At 39.9% G+C, this 19,219-nt stretch overlaps 1 protein-coding gene across 3 annotated transcripts in view; it reads right to left on the bottom strand.

Annotated features, from left to right (window-relative positions):
* Nucleotides 1-19,219, bottom strand: part of rtkna (rhotekin a) — an 81,432-nt gene that overhangs the window by 48,412 nt on the left and 13,801 nt on the right. Inside the window, exon 1 of one of the 3 annotated variants that reach the window (XM_054772759.1) lies at nucleotides 4,624-5,234. The exons of the other annotated variants lie outside the window; for them this stretch is intronic. Within the exon in view, the coding sequence (XP_054628734.1) occupies nucleotides 4,624-4,719 (96 nt within the window). The 5' untranslated portion in view covers nucleotides 4,720-5,234. Of the gene's footprint in view, nucleotides 1-4,623; nucleotides 5,235-19,219 lie in introns of those variants that run through there. 3 annotated transcript variants of the gene reach the window in all.

Here is a 19,219-nt window from a genome sequence, read left to right as displayed (position 1 = left end):
CTTGAAATTGTTCCAGGTGTGCAATGTTTCATCCTCAAAAAGGACAGTGGACAGAAGAGGGCCAGTAAAATGTGGGGACTACTCAGCTTCAGGCCACAAGTGGATATTCTGATCATCTGCAACAGCTGTCATTAATCTACTTTGAGTCTTGAAACATATCAGGACACCTTTTATAGATGAGAGATTTTGAGCAAATTCTTAATGGTGCTAAGAATAGTTTACGTATCATAAAACTTACACTAAACACAACATTATGTATACTTCATGTGACTATAATGAAAATGTTTTAAATTTCATCATTATTATTATGAATGAAGTGATGCGTGTATACCAGTGGCAGGCGGTGCATTTAGTACCTGGGCTTTCAGTGGGCCGGCCAGAATTTTTTAGTAATGCTAATACATGAAAAATTAATTGTTCCATTTTTATTTTAAAATAACACAACAGAATACAATAACAACTTACATATTTTCTTATAGAAATTCTTATAGATTATATATGTAATTCCCTGAAAACGGCTTTCATTACGCCTCTTCTGAAGAAAAGCAGATATCGTCCCATATCAAACCTGCCATTCTTGGAAAACGAAAAGGTTGTATACCAAGAGCTTACCGACTTTTTCCTCTCTAACAATGTGTTTGATACTTTCCAATCAGGCTTTAGGCCCTGCCACAGTCTCACTTTGTCTCACACATGCTGACATCGATAGGCTTAAGACTGTGACAAGCTGTCGTCAACTGACTTCACATTTTACAGACTATTTTTCATTCTCACAGAAAAATTTACCTGCGATGTCTCATATTTTAGTCACAAAATGGGAACATTTAGTCGCAGTCTTGAGCCCTGCCCCATGCAGTCATGCAATGTGTTTACTGAAAAGCACATTATTCCCTCATTTAATATAATTGAACACATGGTTCCTATCATTTTACCATCTTCACAAACCACTGCCTAAGATGATGTTATCAAGATGAGTGTTTTTCTTAACTCTGGCCGCTTTTGTGTCCTAGTCCATGTTCGCTCCAAGCTGCAGCTCTGTGGGGTGACTTCAACACAGAGGGGTCAACACATACAGAGACAGGATTGTACTTTCTGAAAGAATGGATGACTTGCAGAATGAAAACGCTCAGTACAAATCCTGCTTTTATTACAGGACCAGAAATACAGTACATGATTTCAGAAATACAATGTCCTTATTTAACACTGGCACAGCCCTGATGCCAATCCAAGGTCGGCTGAGGAGCTAAAATTAGACCAGGGGCGAAAGTGTCCATCTAAGGCCCTCTGACTTTTAATGTGGGGGCACAGGGGGAAGGGGGGGACAGAATTAGTCAAGGTGAGGAAGGGTGAGAATAGCATGACAGGGAAAGAAACCAGGAGGAAGTTAGATAACGCGAAAGAAAAGCATCTCTGTGTATCCGGCTACGTGGTAACAGGAAATGCTGTGTTTAAGTCTATTCAAGGCAAAGAGTTCAATGGTATCATGATGTCACCCCCGGTGGGAAACAGTAATTACACAAGACCATTTCCTGATTCCCATCAACCATCCTCTCTTTTGAGAAGGGAACCCTGCATTCTGTGGACGCCACGTCCCACCACACATACACTTGTGACTCAGGAAGAAACAACCAAGTGAGAGACGCGTGGTCAAAGAGGAAAGGAAAGAACACAGAAGCCAAGAATGTAGCCATTCATACTACAGACCTGTTAAAACCTGAAAACTAGGAAAGTGACTCGCTACAGGGCATACAAATAACACAATGCCTGCTCGTTCATGTTGCTTCTAACAAAGCAATCATATGAAGAATGAAGAATGTACGAAAGACTTACATGAATTTGGTCTCCAGTTTTCTTTTTTTTTTAATGGGATGACAAGCACAAAAAACAAGACCGAGCAAAAAGTGCTTGTTTGGATCAGCAGTAAAATTGCACATGTTTCAGATGAAAACAGAATTGCCGCTTTGAGTGTTTTACATGATACATTTCTTCATGCACCGTGTAGCTGTAAAACACGATATAACGCCTTCTTTCGCTTTGTGTGAAAACAAGCAAAGTAGACCCAAAAAAAAGTGAAGAAGAAATCAATTTTTTTGTTTTAATTAAGTGTTGACAACCTTGCACACTTCACATTACTGTTGGAACAGATGAGTGACAATAAAGGTATATTTAGTGTAACTAAGTCTGATTGATACTTGCAAGTCAACGCTGAGTGGCTAAATTAGCCTTTTAACTATGACCGACACTGATTTCAATTCAAAATATCGACTCAGTGCTTTGATTACATTTGTGAGCTTTGCGGAAGGATGTTATTTTACCTTGGCTCGCCGTATTTGTTCATTACTGGAAGCCATTACTACATACACGGTGAACCTCCGATACCAAAGGCCTCGAAAGTCCCTCAAAACTAGTCCTTTGTGAGTCATGAAAGTTGCGTATGTGGCATGTGGATGAAGCGGGCGTGGCCTTCAGGTATATGTCGCCGCAGGGAGAAGCCCAAACGGCTTTCCACTGTAATAACGGCAACTTGTGATGATCCAGCAGGAGGTTTATGGGAGCAAATAAACCTCCAGAAATTACAGTTACACAGCAAACTGTACGGCTCAACCTCGTACAAAGAATTCCTCTCATAAACCCACCCAGGCTGAGGGGGGACACAAGAGGGAGAGGGAAAGAGAGCAAATACGGGAGTGAGGTGAGGAAGATGTGGAAATCCATGTATTCCTGTCTGATAATGACCTCTCTGTGTGGAGAAAGACAGAAGTGACAGGATTGTTTTCCCGGAGGGCCAATGATGAAGGCATCAACAATCTTATTATGATGCATTCCTCCCCTCGTAAATGCATTAAAAACACTAAACGCTTAAATTTGCCATGTCTGGCAGCATTTCACAACATAATTGGCCAGACTTAGCAATAAAGTACCCCTTTCATGTTTGAGCAAAACAACTGTGGGAACTGTTTCAGGAACTAATACGTTGATTAGTGACTGATCAACTTAGGCTAAATAGACATCATGATCACTGGATTGTCACAAGGCACAACAACTCGATAACCCTCCATAGAAAAAAAATGAAGTAAAGATGGGGTGTTTGTCAGGTCCGATCACAAATCTCTTAAAAAACATTTCAAAACCCACTCTTGCACATCTGCACCACAGACAGCTTTCTTTTCACATTATGAACACAGAATGTTGACCCCAGAAAGTCCACCAAATCAACTTCTTGCCAAAAGATAAAAATGAGGCATTTTCCAGCTGTGTCCTCTTTAAAAAGTAGAGACAGAGATTGTTTGTTTGTCATGTCGCTGGCAGCATGGCATGACTCCTTCCTCTGTCTGAACACAATGCATTACACGCACACACACAGAAAGACTTGAACACGTGCAGACAGACGCTCCCACAGGGAATTATGAGGCTCAAAATGTGCAGCTGTGCACTATGTGTGAACCCCAAGAGGATGGATAGCATGCACAATGTTGCTCTCACTAATGTTCATGAGGGAAAGACCCACACCAGTGTCAGCATGACTACACAACCCCTGTGTGGACTCAACAAACACCAAGGCGCAGCTGCGGGCTCCCCTCAGCCACCAAAAAGTATGCACTGTACACAGTATTCTGAAAATAGATTTCTTGTTATTACCAGGAACTCTTACAATTGAGTGGTACGAAAGTGTTGCAAAATATTTTAATTTTATTTACAAACTCAGGGCAATCTGATGGAACAACACAGTATGTTTATTATTGTGTTGCAGTTTCACCATACTGAGAGAGGCTTCTTACATTTTGGTGCTAAATATAGGGAAGTGGAGTTTGTATGTTCTTCCCGTGCTTGCAAAGGTTTTCCTGGGGCACTCTGGCTTCCACCCACATCCCAAAAATGAGATTTATGCCAACTGGAGACTCTAAATTGTCCATAGGTGTGAATGTGAATGTGAATGGTTGTTTGTTGTCTATATGTGCACTGTGACTGACAGGTTGCACCCTACATCCTAAAATCCTAAATTCAGCTGGGATAGGCTCCAGCTCACATGCAACTCTAATGAGGACAGGCAGTATAGAACATTGAAGGATGCATACTTTCACCTGCAAACTGAGTTTGAACCAATGCATGCACTATGTATATGTAATTCATCACACCAAGATGTTCCTGGTAACCAAAATGTTATCAACTAAACTTTTACACCCCTGCAAAATACAACCAAAAATAATAAACATTTTGCTTATAAATAATACCTCTCAGAATTGAGTTTTATTATCTTTGTAAAGACATAATTTGTGATACAGAACTTGCATCGGATCGGATTGTTTTGCAGAGCTGTCCCTAATTAAGTGGCCATATTGAAAAGAATGCATTCACATGTGACAGCTAACACCTTTGAATGACAGACTAGGACAATCCATTGATGTCACAATATGTTTATTATTGTGGTTGTATTTTACACTAGAGTGCCGTACATTGAGTGAGAGAGTTGTGTGCTCAATAAGGTTATTAAAATATTAGAAACAGCGGTGCCGCTTGACTGCAGACTACAACTACGATATTTATGTGGGATGTATTATGTATGAAAAGGCCAAATTATCTTGATACAGCTCTTAGACAAGAAGATATCAGATATGTTTTTACCTGCAAACTGAGAGCAATCTGACGGATGTACATCATATTGAGGTCCTGCAATATCCATAGTTTTTCCTCCATGTTTGTCAAGTTATCAACCGGCATCCTTGAGAATTACATAAAGAAAGATCCGCACTTTTGCTTTTCTTTTAAGTTAATCAACAGGATAAAGACGTCACATCTTGTTACTCTACTCTGACAGCGGTTTGTGTCGGTCGCGTCTCCTTATGTTGGTGCGTAAAAGCGATGCGTAAAAAGTTTGGGTGCCTCATCCAAAACCAGCCAAAAGAGCAGAGTGTGGGGAGTGGGTGAAGAGATGGTTACAAAATCCCTCAATAGTCCTCTCCACGACGCGTGTTCTTCTCCGCCTCCTACTTTTCAACAATGATCCACACAGGGAGCCCACAGTCAACACCCAGCCGGGGAAGAATGACGCCTTTTAAAATCCATCTCTCTCTTTTGTGTGCCACTGCCCCGACAGTGAATGCGAGGGAGAGTGTCCTGTATGAGACAAGAGAGCTCTTGACAAAAAAAGGCCATCGCCTCTGCGGGACTGATCGGCACAACTGGTCCAGTGTGCGCACTCCTTCCCTCCCTCTCTGTGCACTACATTAACCCCTCGGAATCGCCTCAGAAGATGGCAACTTACAAAAAAAGCAGACTAGAAAGTGGAGAAGGGAGTCAGAAAGATTATTCGAGCAGTCCCCACGCCCCTTTACACAAACAAATAGCGAGGGTGGGGTAGCTTTGTTGTTGTTATTTAATAGAGAATTAATTAGTTCCAGCTGGCAAACAGCGAGGTCAACCAGTCAGAGGAACTCCCAAATGGACATTTGCTTACTTCAGCAGAGCATTAAAGCAGAAAGCTATGTAGGAGGTTTGTGTTTCCACACCCTGATTAAAATGTTGATCAAATGAAAATAAATGATGATAATCTTGGTTATACCTTTAGTTACACTTGTCAACCCCAAGTATACAAGATTCGATACAAGAGCCATGTCAAAAGTTCAGCCTTTACAAAGATAACTACTGAAGATCAATGACTCCCAACCACTGTGCCGAGTCACAAAGTCTGTGAGAGATCACCAGGTGTGCTGTGGGTAATCATCCAATCACTTAATTGGTCTGAAAATTATGTATTTATCACTACAAATAATGTTTGTGTTCAACTAAACAGGCCCAGATTTCACACTGCAGAAGTAATTTTCCGATTAAATGATGACAAGATCCTCATTATTTCACTATATAGGCATATACTTTTAATGACATTTTTGTGTTGTGTTAACTATGTATTATAAATGATAAATGGAACAAACCTTTCATGAATTCCTCCTCAAGGATTCTATTTTGTGTCTTAGTGATGATATATATATTGTTAATGTCTTATATATTGCTGCTGTGACATCCTAATTCCTCTCAACGGTTGAATAAAGTACAACTAAAGAGCTCTCTATTTATTTATTTTCTATACCAGGGGTCACCAACGTTTTTTCTTGCGAGAGCTACTTTTAAAAAATTAAAATGGCCACGAGCTACTCATTTTTGTAGAAATGATTTTCATACTGTATTTCAACCCAAACAAATCAAATGTTTTACCAAAACATTCACAAAATTCTGGTATCCACAACTCACATTTTATGTCTCAGAATACATTTCTTTCTAGTGTTCTCACATTATTAACTGACAACCTGAATGAAAAGCAGGCCTGCGGGCGCCTCATGTGGTCGTGGGGGACTACCTGGTGCACGCGGGGGCACCAGGTTGGTGACCCCTGTTCTATACTGTGACAAAGAGATACCGTAGTGACCAAAGCAGTACACGTTTCTGTCGTGGACCGGTTCACTTACAAACTCCTTACCTTACTATTAACAGTGGTTCACTTGTATGACGGTTAAGAATGATACAAAGTAAGTTAAAATATTGCCTATAGAGCAGATAAAGGTATTATGATGCAACAGTTTGAACTTGTTTGCTATGGGAAAATCTGTATACATGAACCAATTGGAATTTCATCCTAGAAAATGGTAATGTGTTTGACTGGATATGTTCCCAGTAAATCCAGTTATATAGTCTTTCTTATGTTTAGAAAAGCTATAGTAGTCTGAACAATAACAGTAAACCAACACCAAATGTATACAATATTTGAAAACATTTATTATTACTCTGGTTGTATCATACTTTAAACTACACCCCAATAATAAACATTTTATTGACCAGTCTCAATCAAAAAACGTGCATTATTACGTTTGTAAAGGCATATTTTGTGACACAGCTTTTGTATTGGATCTTATTAGATTGAGCGGGTGTACCTAATGTTGTGTCCAGTGATTGTGTATTCAATTTAAGAACCAAAAAATGTGCAAGGTGTGTTTCTAAAAAATCCTACTCTTACGACTGTTCAAGGGTTCAAGGGTGATACATCAGTGGTGTCACTGGGGTCACAAGCATTTCGCCAAAATTGCATGCATATTTTATATCACATAAACCCTGTGTCACTGACAACGTCAATCTTTTATCACAGCCTTTTAAATATTGATCTATGTCAGTCCTAGAGGTCTCTGCCATATTCAACATACTTTGACTTTCTAACAGATGCAGCATTCCACATTGCAACACTAAGACATCACACACAAATCAAGGAGTTGTTATTGCAAGAAGAAATATGTCACCTCAGGGGCAAAGCCCAGTTTCCTTTCTCCCCGCACAACATCCCAAAATCCACATCATGTGACCCGAGGGAACAGATTTACAGCTCCTGTCAGCATAAACACCAAAGAAGAGAACCTGCATTCTGTTGGACACATCAGTGCTGCAGATGTAGTATTTGTGAGTGCCTGTGCCTGTGATGTGGGTAATAGCAAGCATGTGCACACCACTAGCAGAATATGACAGGAAGCCACATAGGTCTCAGGATCATTAATTAAAGCACACATCTATCTTCTGGCATGGCAAGGAGTGGAGCTGCACCTCTTACTCATTGCTCATTCCTAGAGCTGATCACAAAGTGGAGGATGGATCTTTAGGGAACCCCTTCAATAGATCCACACACATGCCCATATGGCACACTGCAGCACACCCTCTTTAACTACTTTACACATTCAAACAGTAAAAACAAAAGGAGCTTTAAAAGCCTTTTGACCTCCGAGGAGGGGAGCCAGCGCTACCAGTAGAAAGCTGGGCCACTTCCCCGAATAAAGCCTCCGCCCTTGAGATCTTAAATCACCCGGCTAATGTGTCACAGACACTAACAATCACATACTAAGAGAGGAGATGTATTGTTCTTAAAAGGTGGAAAGTGAAATAGTTGAGTTGACGGTGCAAAAAGGGCGGGATATGAAAACATTCTGGAACGCGTGGAAGAATGCACATGGATGTGTTGCAATAATGGAGAAACTAAAAGAAGTGGTCTCCCCTCTCTAGCTTCCATTCAACTGGGAAGGCTTTCTTCAAGATGTTTTTTTTGTCGTCTATTGGTGAAGTCAGATGTCCCTGATGTTGAACTAGAGGGCCTGGCTCACAATCACAGCAGCTTGTTATGGTTGAGGTCAGTGCAAGAACAGGAAAGAGCCTTCCTCAAACTATTTGCACAAAGTTGGAAGCATAAAATTGTCCTAAGGGATTTATTAATGAAAATGTAATATTTTTCTGTATAGGTGGTCATCAGGTTATGAATGAGTTCCATTACTCTAACTGTGATGTAAGTTGAGTTTTAGCATCAGCCTGAAATTATACCTGAATTATACCACTCAAAAGTTGACTGAAGACAAGAAGGACACATACAATACAGTAATAAAAAATATTAAATACAATAAATAAATGAAACAGGAATTTAAAAAAAGACACAACTCCTTACTTTTTATCCCTGTGGCTGGCTTGCTGGAAGGGGCATTGCAAGCGAGTGAGAAACATGCTTATTGGCAGGAAAAAGGAGACTACTACGCTGCTTAGTTATCACCGTCTGTAGTAGAAGATCCTTTCACATCTTCAAGAGGTTGAATTGAGGCAACTAGACTCTTCTTGTTTGTGAAGCTCTTTCGCTTTTAATCCAAAAGGCTTCTTCAGTTATTTTTTTTTGTGTGGAGTCTCCGTTTGTTTCTGATGAGTGTGTCCCTGGGGGTAGTCACAAATGGGTTGTTGTTGTTGACGACGCCACCGGGTGACACCTGACAACCGTCCTACATGACAATAGGTCATTCGCCTGCCTGATGGCAAAACAGCATATGAACTTTGTAGTAGATTTTACTTGGTGTTGTCAAAATGTACGGTTTTCTCACATGTATAACTAAAGTAACATTTACTGTGACAAAAAATATTTTTGTCCAGTGCAAATAATAATATACACACAGTATATCCTTGACGTTTGCCAAGTCTCGCCCGTGCCCTTACTAAGATGTTTTCCTTGATGACAGCCAAGTTCTTCAACCAATCTCGTTCAAATTTTACAGACGTGTGCTTGTCAGTCACTTAAATGCATGTACCAGATTTTGCGGTGAACACATAAAAGTTACTGTGGGTGTTTTGTAGCGCACATTGAGCTGTGTGATAAATTTGGTTTGGTTTGGTTTAGTTTATGTGAACATGAAGGTTACAATGGAATACATCTCATGTATCATTTTTTTCACAGTTCCACATGTCCAAAAGGAGTAGGAAGAAGCAAAGCTTATTTAATCCTACCCCCCTTCCAATCTACATCTTGTACAGTACATGTTGTTCACTTCCTGCATTCCATGTCATGTTTTCAGTGATAGTCAGGATAATACATAATAGATAACGGTAAGACCCCCCCCCCCCAAAAAAAATATATATACATTAATAACAATAATAATACTAATAATAATAATAAATAAATAAATGGTTAAAATAAATACGATTACAGAACAGAACTTTTTTTTTATAAACAAGACAATCCCACTTATGTTACACTTTGGGGATTAAAAACAGCGCCAACATGTGTATTTATCAGAAAATAATAGCACAAGAAACTCAGTTGGTGTGCATGTTTTGACAATTTTTCACCTTTTGTGTGCATTGTTTCATGAATAGAACAGTTGGGTTACACAAACAAATACATAACGTGACTGTCATCTTTACTTACTTTAGTAGTCTATAATAGCCGGGAATGGTTTTGGCACCAAGATCAGTGCTAATGTTACTGTCTGGAGTTGTGTGCACTAAATTACAGCCCAATTCAAAAAATAGACAATGTTTAGTTTAAGACACAATGTTATAACGCCGCTTTGTTATTATACAGTAGTTTCTCTAAACATTATTTTCGATGTTTCATGTATCAATACATGGAGGTTCAGTCTGTTCTTATGTCTCTAGTTTCGCCAATAATACAGTACATCAGCAGCAGGAAGACATGCTGCAGGCAAATCTCCCTGCAAAACACAGACTGATTGACACCTTAGGACAAAAACACAGCAAGAGAACAAAAGCAGGCAGAAGCAGACAGGCTTATGTCATTATCTCAATGACAGGTCACACTGGCAGGCAGGCTGGCAGGCAGGTGACTCAAGCAAAGGGCAGCACTGCTTCTTGGCCACACGCCACAGAAGGAGGCTAACTACTAAGAGCCAGCAGATTAGAGCTTAGTAGAAAACCATTTTAAAGTAAATAGGGTTTTCCTGAGTGATAACTGCCTATTGCATATGTACATTGTGTCTGGTTTTAGCATGGAGGAAAACAATACATCGGAACCTTGGTTAGCGTCATTAATCCGCTAATCTGTAAATCTGACTGTAACAGAACGTACTCGAATCAGCCGAATCAATTTTTCCCATAACAAATAACGTAAATCCCATTACAGTAAACGTTTCCAGAAGGCCAGAAATATTAACACAAAATATGCTTTTATAGTTTTCAGCTCATAGTTTTACATGCAGACAACACAAATGCATATAAACGCATAGAAATACATATAAATGACGAATGGAGGGAATAAATGCAAACTTAACATCCTTTGTACCTTGAATAATTGAACAGTCTACTGTAAATGGTTCCCATATAATCGCTGTCACATGATTGTAATATAGAAACTTTATTGGCACTGTCACGGTTATCAACAGAATTGTGTGCCATCTCTCACTGCAGTACAATAAAAAACACAAAAGCCTAATAAATGAATAATAGTCATAAAACATTCACTCACAGACACGCACGCACACACCCTCACATTCAAGAATATTGCGTAGCTTATAAAGACTCAGCATTGCACAGGACAGAGAGATTTTGTTACAATTTTGTTACAATTTTGTTACAATTCTGAAATTGCTCGCTAGAGAACGTTAACTGGTTCATAGCAGTAGGAAAAAACTGTTTTTTAGTCAACTAGTTTTTGCTTTTATTGACTTTTACCATCTGCCTAATGGCAGCAGTTCAAACAGACATGTGACCAGGGTGGGATGTGTCCTTTATTATTTTCACTGCCATGTTGATGCAGTGTGAACTGCACAGTTCTTCCAGGGAGGGGAGAGGGAAGCCAGCTATCTTCTAGGCGACTTTAATGACCCCCTGGAGCGCTCTCGTCTGTGCTGCTGTGCAACTTGAATGCCACACACTGACAGTAGGTGAGGATGCTCTCAATAGAGTGGCGATAGAAGGCCACGGGCAGTTTTTGAGGGATGTTATTTTTCCCCAAGATCATCAAAAAGTAAAGTACCAACTTGATGGTATTTGCGGCCCAGGTCAGGTTCTCAGTCATGTGAACCCCCTGAAAACGGATGTCAGGGACCTGCTCCAAGCAGACCCCGTTTTTTTTTGGAGTGGCTGAATGTCCTGTTTGCACTTTCTGAAGCTCAGAATGAGCTCCTTGGTTTTGACAGTGTTAAGGAGCAAGTTGTTACTACAAGTCCTTACACCACCCTGTTATCTGTGCCGCATTGCCTATTGTTGGCAAAATATCATGATAATACCGCTTTGTGATTCCCACCCTTATTTCTCAAGGGTTTAATCTGTTTTTAGGACAATACACAACATGTTTCTTTTTTCTCAACGGATGTGCGAAGGAATATAGACAACTTCCTGTGAGTACATAATCAGCCACAGGAACAATACTGGAGCCAGCCTAGAGACTTACGGAGGAAACGATAGCGCCTTGTAGTTAACATTAATGCATGGTCATTATGATGACGTTATGACAGGCTTGGAAAAATGCTAAAAGTTCCAGTCGGTTGTAAACTGTAGTTATTCTCAACATACTGCAGTAAATACCCTCAATTCTGAAGTTAATTGTTATTTTTAAGTTTTAAGTTTGAGTTTTAATGGGATGGAAGAATCTTGGTTTGAATGTTCTGAACTCTGTCTATACACGTGTGCCGAGGAGAGTAACGCTGCATGGAGGAGTTGTGATAGTGCGGCTTTAGCTCAAGGACCCACGGTGGATCATATGCTCATCAGCGCCGGGTGCACAGTGCTTTAAGAGGAAGGAAAGAAACCGATACAGAGTTGTTCATCGTTCTGTGTGCATTCAATGAACAAATAAACCACACACACACACACACAAAATAAAGATGGTTAAAGGATTCCCTGGCTGGAATCTGTCTATAGTGTCCCAACTGCAAAAGAACCACAATCCATTCTTGTCACAAAAAGTCAGAAACACGTGGATGCTTTGTTTGAGCACTCCATTTCGTGGAATGATTTGCTAGCAAATGGACTAGTTTGTTAGGCGCACTGTTTGGCCGTATGATAACTGAGACAGCGTACTAGAACCCATACAAACTTTTGGCAATGGTTTTTGTCACAATCAGGCTCCTACGAAAACCGGGAAGTATGAAAACTGAAGTACCACTGTACATCACTTACGTCCATTAATCCATTCACACTAATGTTTGCGCCTACAATCAGTGCCACTGAACTTTCTCCGACAGAAAACAACAACTCTAGTCTGCATAAGCATTTTGTGTTCAACTGCAGCAATACTGCAGGTTTAGAATGAAGTACAAAAGGTCCCCAAATCAAAATAAATAATGAACACTGACTTATCTTGACACGATCTTAAAACCAAACCATAACGACTCACTGAACTAAGCAACAAATGACACTTCCATAAACAGGATTTGAAAAATGTGAACACTGTGAACCAGCTAGACAAATAGTACAGTACACTGTATGCTATCGAGTTACTGCAAAGTACTGTTACTCCTTTGGACATTTGGACTGTACAAAGAAAATGAGATATTTTCAAAAGCAAAATGATTCACAGTCAAGTGGGCTGTGTGTCTGAAACGTAAAAACCTTCTCTGATGCTTTGGTTACACAGGAAAAAAAATAAGGCGGTGCAACAGGTCTTCAATTCCATGGCTTTGTGATGGCAGACGCTGGGTCACATCTGCTGTGCTCGATGACAGCAGCGAGTGATGAGCTGTGAAAGCAGACATATCATGGAGAAATCCCCCTGGAGGTCAGTCCTCAGTTACAGAACGTGGAAAAAACACCTGCGTCGACGCCTGCACAGTCATAACTCTGACATTGTGGCAGAGTAATGACATATAAATCTTATCTGCAGCCTACCTTGTTATTAGGTATATTAGTTTCACTCTTTAAATTCTGACTGATCTGGCTTTTAATTTAAGATCAGGTGCAAGAGTGGTGTAGTGTCATTTAAACATGATTTAAACATGAGTCGTGGTGGAAATTATACGTTAGACCAGACGCACAAATCATGCAGCAGGCTGGAATGCTTCCATTAAAAATGTCACTATCCATGTGTTAGGGGGAGGAGCTTGACTCTTCACAGATGCAGCAGTTAATTCATCTCCATTATTGAGTAGGCATGTCCAAGCAACAATATGTTGAGGTGGGAACAAAAAACAAAAACTAAAATGTGTGCTCTTCTAAAATGGACTTTAATGATTGCTGGAGGGACAATCAGTAAATTATATAGTGATGAATGTATAAGTAGAATAAGCTCATGAGAGGCTACAGTGGAGTAATAGCGCCCTCTGTTGGACAAAATGAACAATACAAATATACATATGGAAAGCATCACCATAATAAGACAAGACATGTTCACAAGTGTTTTTTAGTCCATTTTCCCCTTAATTTTGGTGTATTCAAGACTGGTTTATATATTTTTCGGTTGCGCAGCATCTTATTGAAATAAAACTACACGTATGTGACGAATGCAGGTCTTCATTCCCTGTATTTAAGAAATAACGAGTGTCCTGTTTTGCTGTTTAATACTTATTTAGAAAAGTCAAAATTTTCAAATTTAATTTCTATCACATGATTGTCTGTAAATTTTTATTAAGAGAGCTTTGGGTCTTCAAGAGCTGTCAACATCGTTGACGGTTTTGGGAAATGACCTTTTAAATATAAAAGAAAGAAAATCAAAGAACGTGACATAAAACTCCTGATCAAAATCTTAAGACCACTTGAAAAATTGAAAAGAATTTACATTTTGCACTGTTGGATCTTAAGAAAGTTCTAAGTACAGCTTCAAAATGCAAAAACAAGAAATGGGAGATTTTGAGTAAGCAATTAATTGCAAACAAGCATTAAAATGAAATAGGCTGTTCATCAGCTGATCAAAAGTTTAAGACCGCAGCCTTTAAAAGACAAAATATTGGCAAAAATATGGATTTCTGTGAGGTATTCACTCATCTTTCTCTCTTTGAACGCGGTTGGATTGTTGGGCAAAATCAAGGCCTCTTGCAACGCGCCATTGCTGCTGAGGTTGGACGCACACAGTAAGACACAGTAAGACACAGTAAGTCATTTAAAATTTCAGAATTCTGGATTTGAAAAGACACTGAGGGTTGTGGAACAACAAAGTCATGTGGTAGACACAAACAAATGTCACGGGACCTGAGCCTTTTGGAATTTGCATGAGAGCACCAAACAATTTTGTTTAGCTAGCTAAAAGGATGCTAACAAGGAAGGGCATTTTAAACAATATAATAAGAACGCAGTTGGACTCACGCAGTGTATTAACAGCACGACAAGACGCGCGCCATATTGTACGCTAACTGGAGGATGCATGCAAATCGAGGTGTAAATTTTTGACCGAAAAACACGCTAACCAAGGACACTAAACGAGGTTCCACTGTACATATAAAAATGAGGCAGACTTCTTATTTAACTAACCAATTAAATCAATGTTTATGTTCGATCCCCTTATCCATCCATCCATTTTCTATGCTGCTTCTCCCCATCAAGGGCGCGGGGGTATGCTGAGGCCTAACCCAGCTGACTTCGGGTGACAGGCGGGGTACACCCTGGACTGGTCGCCAGCCAATGGCAGGGCACATATAGACAAACAACCATTCACACTCACATTCATACCTATGGACAATTTCGAGTCGCCGATTAACCTAACATGCATGTTTTTGGAATGTGGGAGGAAACTGGAGTACCTGGAGAAAACTCACGCAAGGACACATGCTAACCACTGGGCCACCGTGCGTATATATTTATATATTTGACTGAAATTATATTTACCTACTATACTAAAGAAAACATCACACGTAAAAGTAAAAAAAAAAAAAAAGGACCACATTGTCCACATTATGTTTTGTCCAATATTGTCACACGGAAACATGCATCAAGCCTTCGGGTAATCATGCTGATGACACAGATTAACTCTATAAACATAATGAACACATTATTTCCTTAGTGGACATAACAACTGCAGAGACAGCAGGAACAGTGAGACCATAACGACCAAAATGGACAAGCCAGTGAGCCACTGGGGCCCAGTAACCCGCACACGCAAGCAGAGCCATGCAGGCTGAGCCTGCCATGACCCATCTGGTGTCATGCAGTAAAACGCCTTCTCAGCATCATGACAGAGGAGCAACCGTCCTCCTTTCTCAATGCATTTGACTGTAAATATCAACACATAAATACAACTGGTGCATTTGACTCATTCTTTTGGTTACCCTTACTCAGTCACTTTGTGCAAACACTGTTATTACCAGCGGTTGCCCCGTATTTTGGATACACATTTTAAATCATTGAAGAAGGTATTGTTCATTTAAGTACCGTAATGACCTGAATATAAGATGGTCTTCCCTCAAAGGTCATCTTATATATGGAGCCTAGATATTTATATGTGCAAACCAACAGGTGTTGCCAAATTACTTGTCCACGAGCGAGTCAGAAATTTTCTTCCCGTCACGCACACGAGTTATGTGGAGAGATAGTTACGCAACACAGAGACCCAATGGAAAAAAAAGTGTCTCAAATCTTGTGCAAGTTGGCATACAACAGAGGAGCTATGATGCAAATTTGAAGATACAAGTGATCAGTGAAGCACACTCATCAAAAAACTAAGAAATATATCCTTTTTTATTGCAATCTACTCGTTGTTATCTCATTGATATTTATCACTTCCGTCTTAAATATTTTTCCAAAAACACTGGAAGACTGGAAGCATTTTTTCACAAAGGCAGTAGAAATGATCAGTTCCAGCGTCAATCTGTCACCATAGTAAAGCCTTTATGAACAGCCGCAATATTTTAAGTTGCAATTCATCTTCTTCACTTTACAAGGAAGCATAATGTAAACGTCATTCGTGTGACTGATGTTCCTCTTTTCCGCAATCACTTCAATCATGCTTATTTGTCACACGAGTGTAAAACGAAATTAAGTTAAATGTTAAAACATTTAACTTGGCTGATCCATAATTTGCAGTAAGTGCCGCAAAAAAACCCCAAAAAACACACACAATAAGCCAAATAAAACGCAAAATCTACAGAGTTAGGCTTGCAGGTTTGCAGGAAATGCAAAGTTTTTAATCAAATCTACACACGAAACATATTTCTGAAGTGATGTCTGTGAGGCAGACAATAAAGCAAAGCAGTGGAATCGCAAAAATGGCAAACCTGCATTTTCTAATTTCAGCATTTAACGATAAACTGCTTTGTCCAACAACCAGTAGTAACGAAAAACGGCACTAAAAAAAAAAAAAAGTGCCCATTATCCACGATCCTTATGTGAGACAAGAACACACATCTTTCCCTTTTCTGTGAGTTCTAAATAAAAAAAAACTGCTAGCAGTGATTCCCTTTCACCTATCTAACAAGAACTTCTAAAAACCTCCCACAATGTTTTATATACATTTTGTAAACATGTAGTAACAGGCACATCCATGATAACATGTAATACTTCCAGTATTTTGCTGTATTTTCATCATTTTAAGCATCACTTCAACTTCTTTCTTGGATGCTAGACACCCCTAATCGCAATAGCTTGGTTAATATGCAGCTCATGGTATGTAAATGGAACATTGTTGGCAGTTTTGGGAGGTTTTTTAAGAGGGCTTATAGGCAAAATAGGGGAATCCAATTACATGCATTAGTTTTTCACTATTTTGAACACACAAGACAGCGAAATCCTTATGTTCTTGTCTCACATAAGGATTGTGAAGTGCAGTTTTCCTTTAGTTCCACTGGATTATACCTGAAGTGCAATAAACAACAGTTACAGTGTGTATACATTTTTGGGGACACCCTGTGTACACACACTGAACATTCCTAAGTGTTGACCACTTTTGCAATGCATTCCTGTGTACACCCTCACCCTCCTGAAACTCTATTTCACTGTTTTGTCAGGTACTTATTTGATGGATAGCAGGAAAGCACAACAGGCTCTTTGTTGAAGAAAAAAAGTGTGTCGCCTTGCTTCGTAATCTTTAGCCTTAAGCACGTAGCGTGGAGGCTTAATGAGTTGTACTGGCTGATGTGAGAGCATACATTGTTGTTGTCAAGGCTCGCAGTGAAGGTGATTGTGAGTGAGTGCCCCATGAAATGAATCAGTGATTTCAACACTTGGAGCAAGAGACTCGAGTTTCTAAGACCTGCAGGGGGCTCGCCATAAGTGTCAGAGACTGTAAATGATATCCAGACATTAGGTGGGTGTCTTTTTGTTAATGTTTAACTGAGCTGTAGTCACTGGTCTTGTCTTGAGGTCTTGTGTTCACAGGAAGACGATACCTCTGGCATGAGGCAAGCCTCGCTCTCACTTTATAATCTGCTAATCTTGGACCAGGCAGGCTACAGTTAAGGTCACTTGGCTGTGTGAGCTGATGCAGAAAGAGTGCGAGTAAAAAATAAAAAAAAAGATGGTGAGATAAAACAAAAAAGAGATACAGAGACAGAACAAAGAGTAATCTTGTCTGACAGTTTGGAGGTGAAGACAAAGGAGGACTTCCTGAGTGTTTTGGAAAAGTGGGTTAGTGCTTCGGAGAGTAACTTCACGGGACGTGAGCCTTATAGCAGCAGAGTGGCCCACATAATACCATTCTCAAGAGGAAGGTACAGGTTGACAGATGATGGAGGTGGAAGGATGTGAGTGACATAAATCAATTCAAAAACCACATCATTACGTAGTAGATCCACTTTAAAACAGCTGCCAAACAAGAAAGATGCTCAAAATAAGCACAAATGTTAAAAGAATAATATTTCTTTTTCTAGTACAGTGTTACCAAACTTTCATGTAGCTGTTCCACAGAAAATAATAGCAAGGTTTTTCAAAGTATGGCACTTTGGGCCTCCCTTTACAGAATATAAGCCCCAAAATCTAATTTCTTTGTTTATTCGTTATCTGTAGGAAATCATTTTAATTCATTTTGCTTTTGACATAATTAAAGTTATCTTAGCAGAGTTGAAAAGTATGTTTTTCTTTATTTTTCTCAAGTTGCTGCACCTCCCCTGAAGTCTTCTGGTGCCTTCCAGGAAAGTCCTGCCTCAGACTGAAAACCGCTGCTTTTTAACATGACCTGAATTACTAGATACGTATACTTGCGGTCGCATGGTAGGTATGGGCGATATGGCCTAAAACCCACATTGCAATATATATTGCAGCCTCTTACGATAACGATATACAGCATACAGTACAGCAGAGAGGCGAAACGTCTTCTAAGCCAGCCTGAACAGTGTGGTTGCGATCGATTCACGCCCTGAGAATACAATGACCTGGATAAATGAATATTCTCAGGCAAGTGCGAGGTAAGTTTGATGATACATGTAGGAAGTTTCCCATCGAGCGTGAGAGTAATCTGTGATTTTGTCACCCTTATTGATCTTCCCCATCTTTCTGTTCAAACAAGCGCCGACCAATTGTTACAATATCAGGTGGGTTGTCTGTTGTGGAGAAAAGTCAATGAACCTTGCTCAGTGATACACTGCTGGGCTTAGTCATTGTCTGTGTGTGTGTGTGTGTGTGTGTGCGTGTGTGTATGAGTGAAACAGAGTAGAGACTTGCAATGAATGACTAATCCAGGGTTTGGAGCTAAAAGGTTCAATTGAGGCTGTCATTCATGTGTGTACACATGACGAAACAGACATGTAGAAACTAGATGCTGACTGAATGTGTGACTCATCTCTTTGTCTATGCTGATGCCTGCTATCTTCTATGACACGCACATCTGGAAAGAATTGGTCTGAAACTAAATGGTCCCGGTTCGACCCAAACTTGAGGAAACATTCCTTGAAAACATGACAGTCAAACATGATCGTATGTGTTGCCACATGAGATGTCACGATATCGTGCAAGAACTAAGTATGCATAATGACAGCGCAGTTCGGCCAGGAAAGGAGTAACTGTTCATGTTTTACTTTGTCTTTGGCTTTGTTGCAGCACTTATTCCAAAAAAAGAGGT

Source organism: Dunckerocampus dactyliophorus, chromosome 4 (assembly GCF_027744805.1).
Source record: "Dunckerocampus dactyliophorus isolate RoL2022-P2 chromosome 4, RoL_Ddac_1.1, whole genome shotgun sequence".
Lineage (NCBI taxonomy): Eukaryota > Metazoa > Chordata > Actinopteri > Syngnathiformes > Syngnathidae > Dunckerocampus > Dunckerocampus dactyliophorus.
The sequence above is the reverse complement of the archived record's forward strand: the minus strand, read 5'-3'. Positions and strand labels throughout refer to the sequence as shown.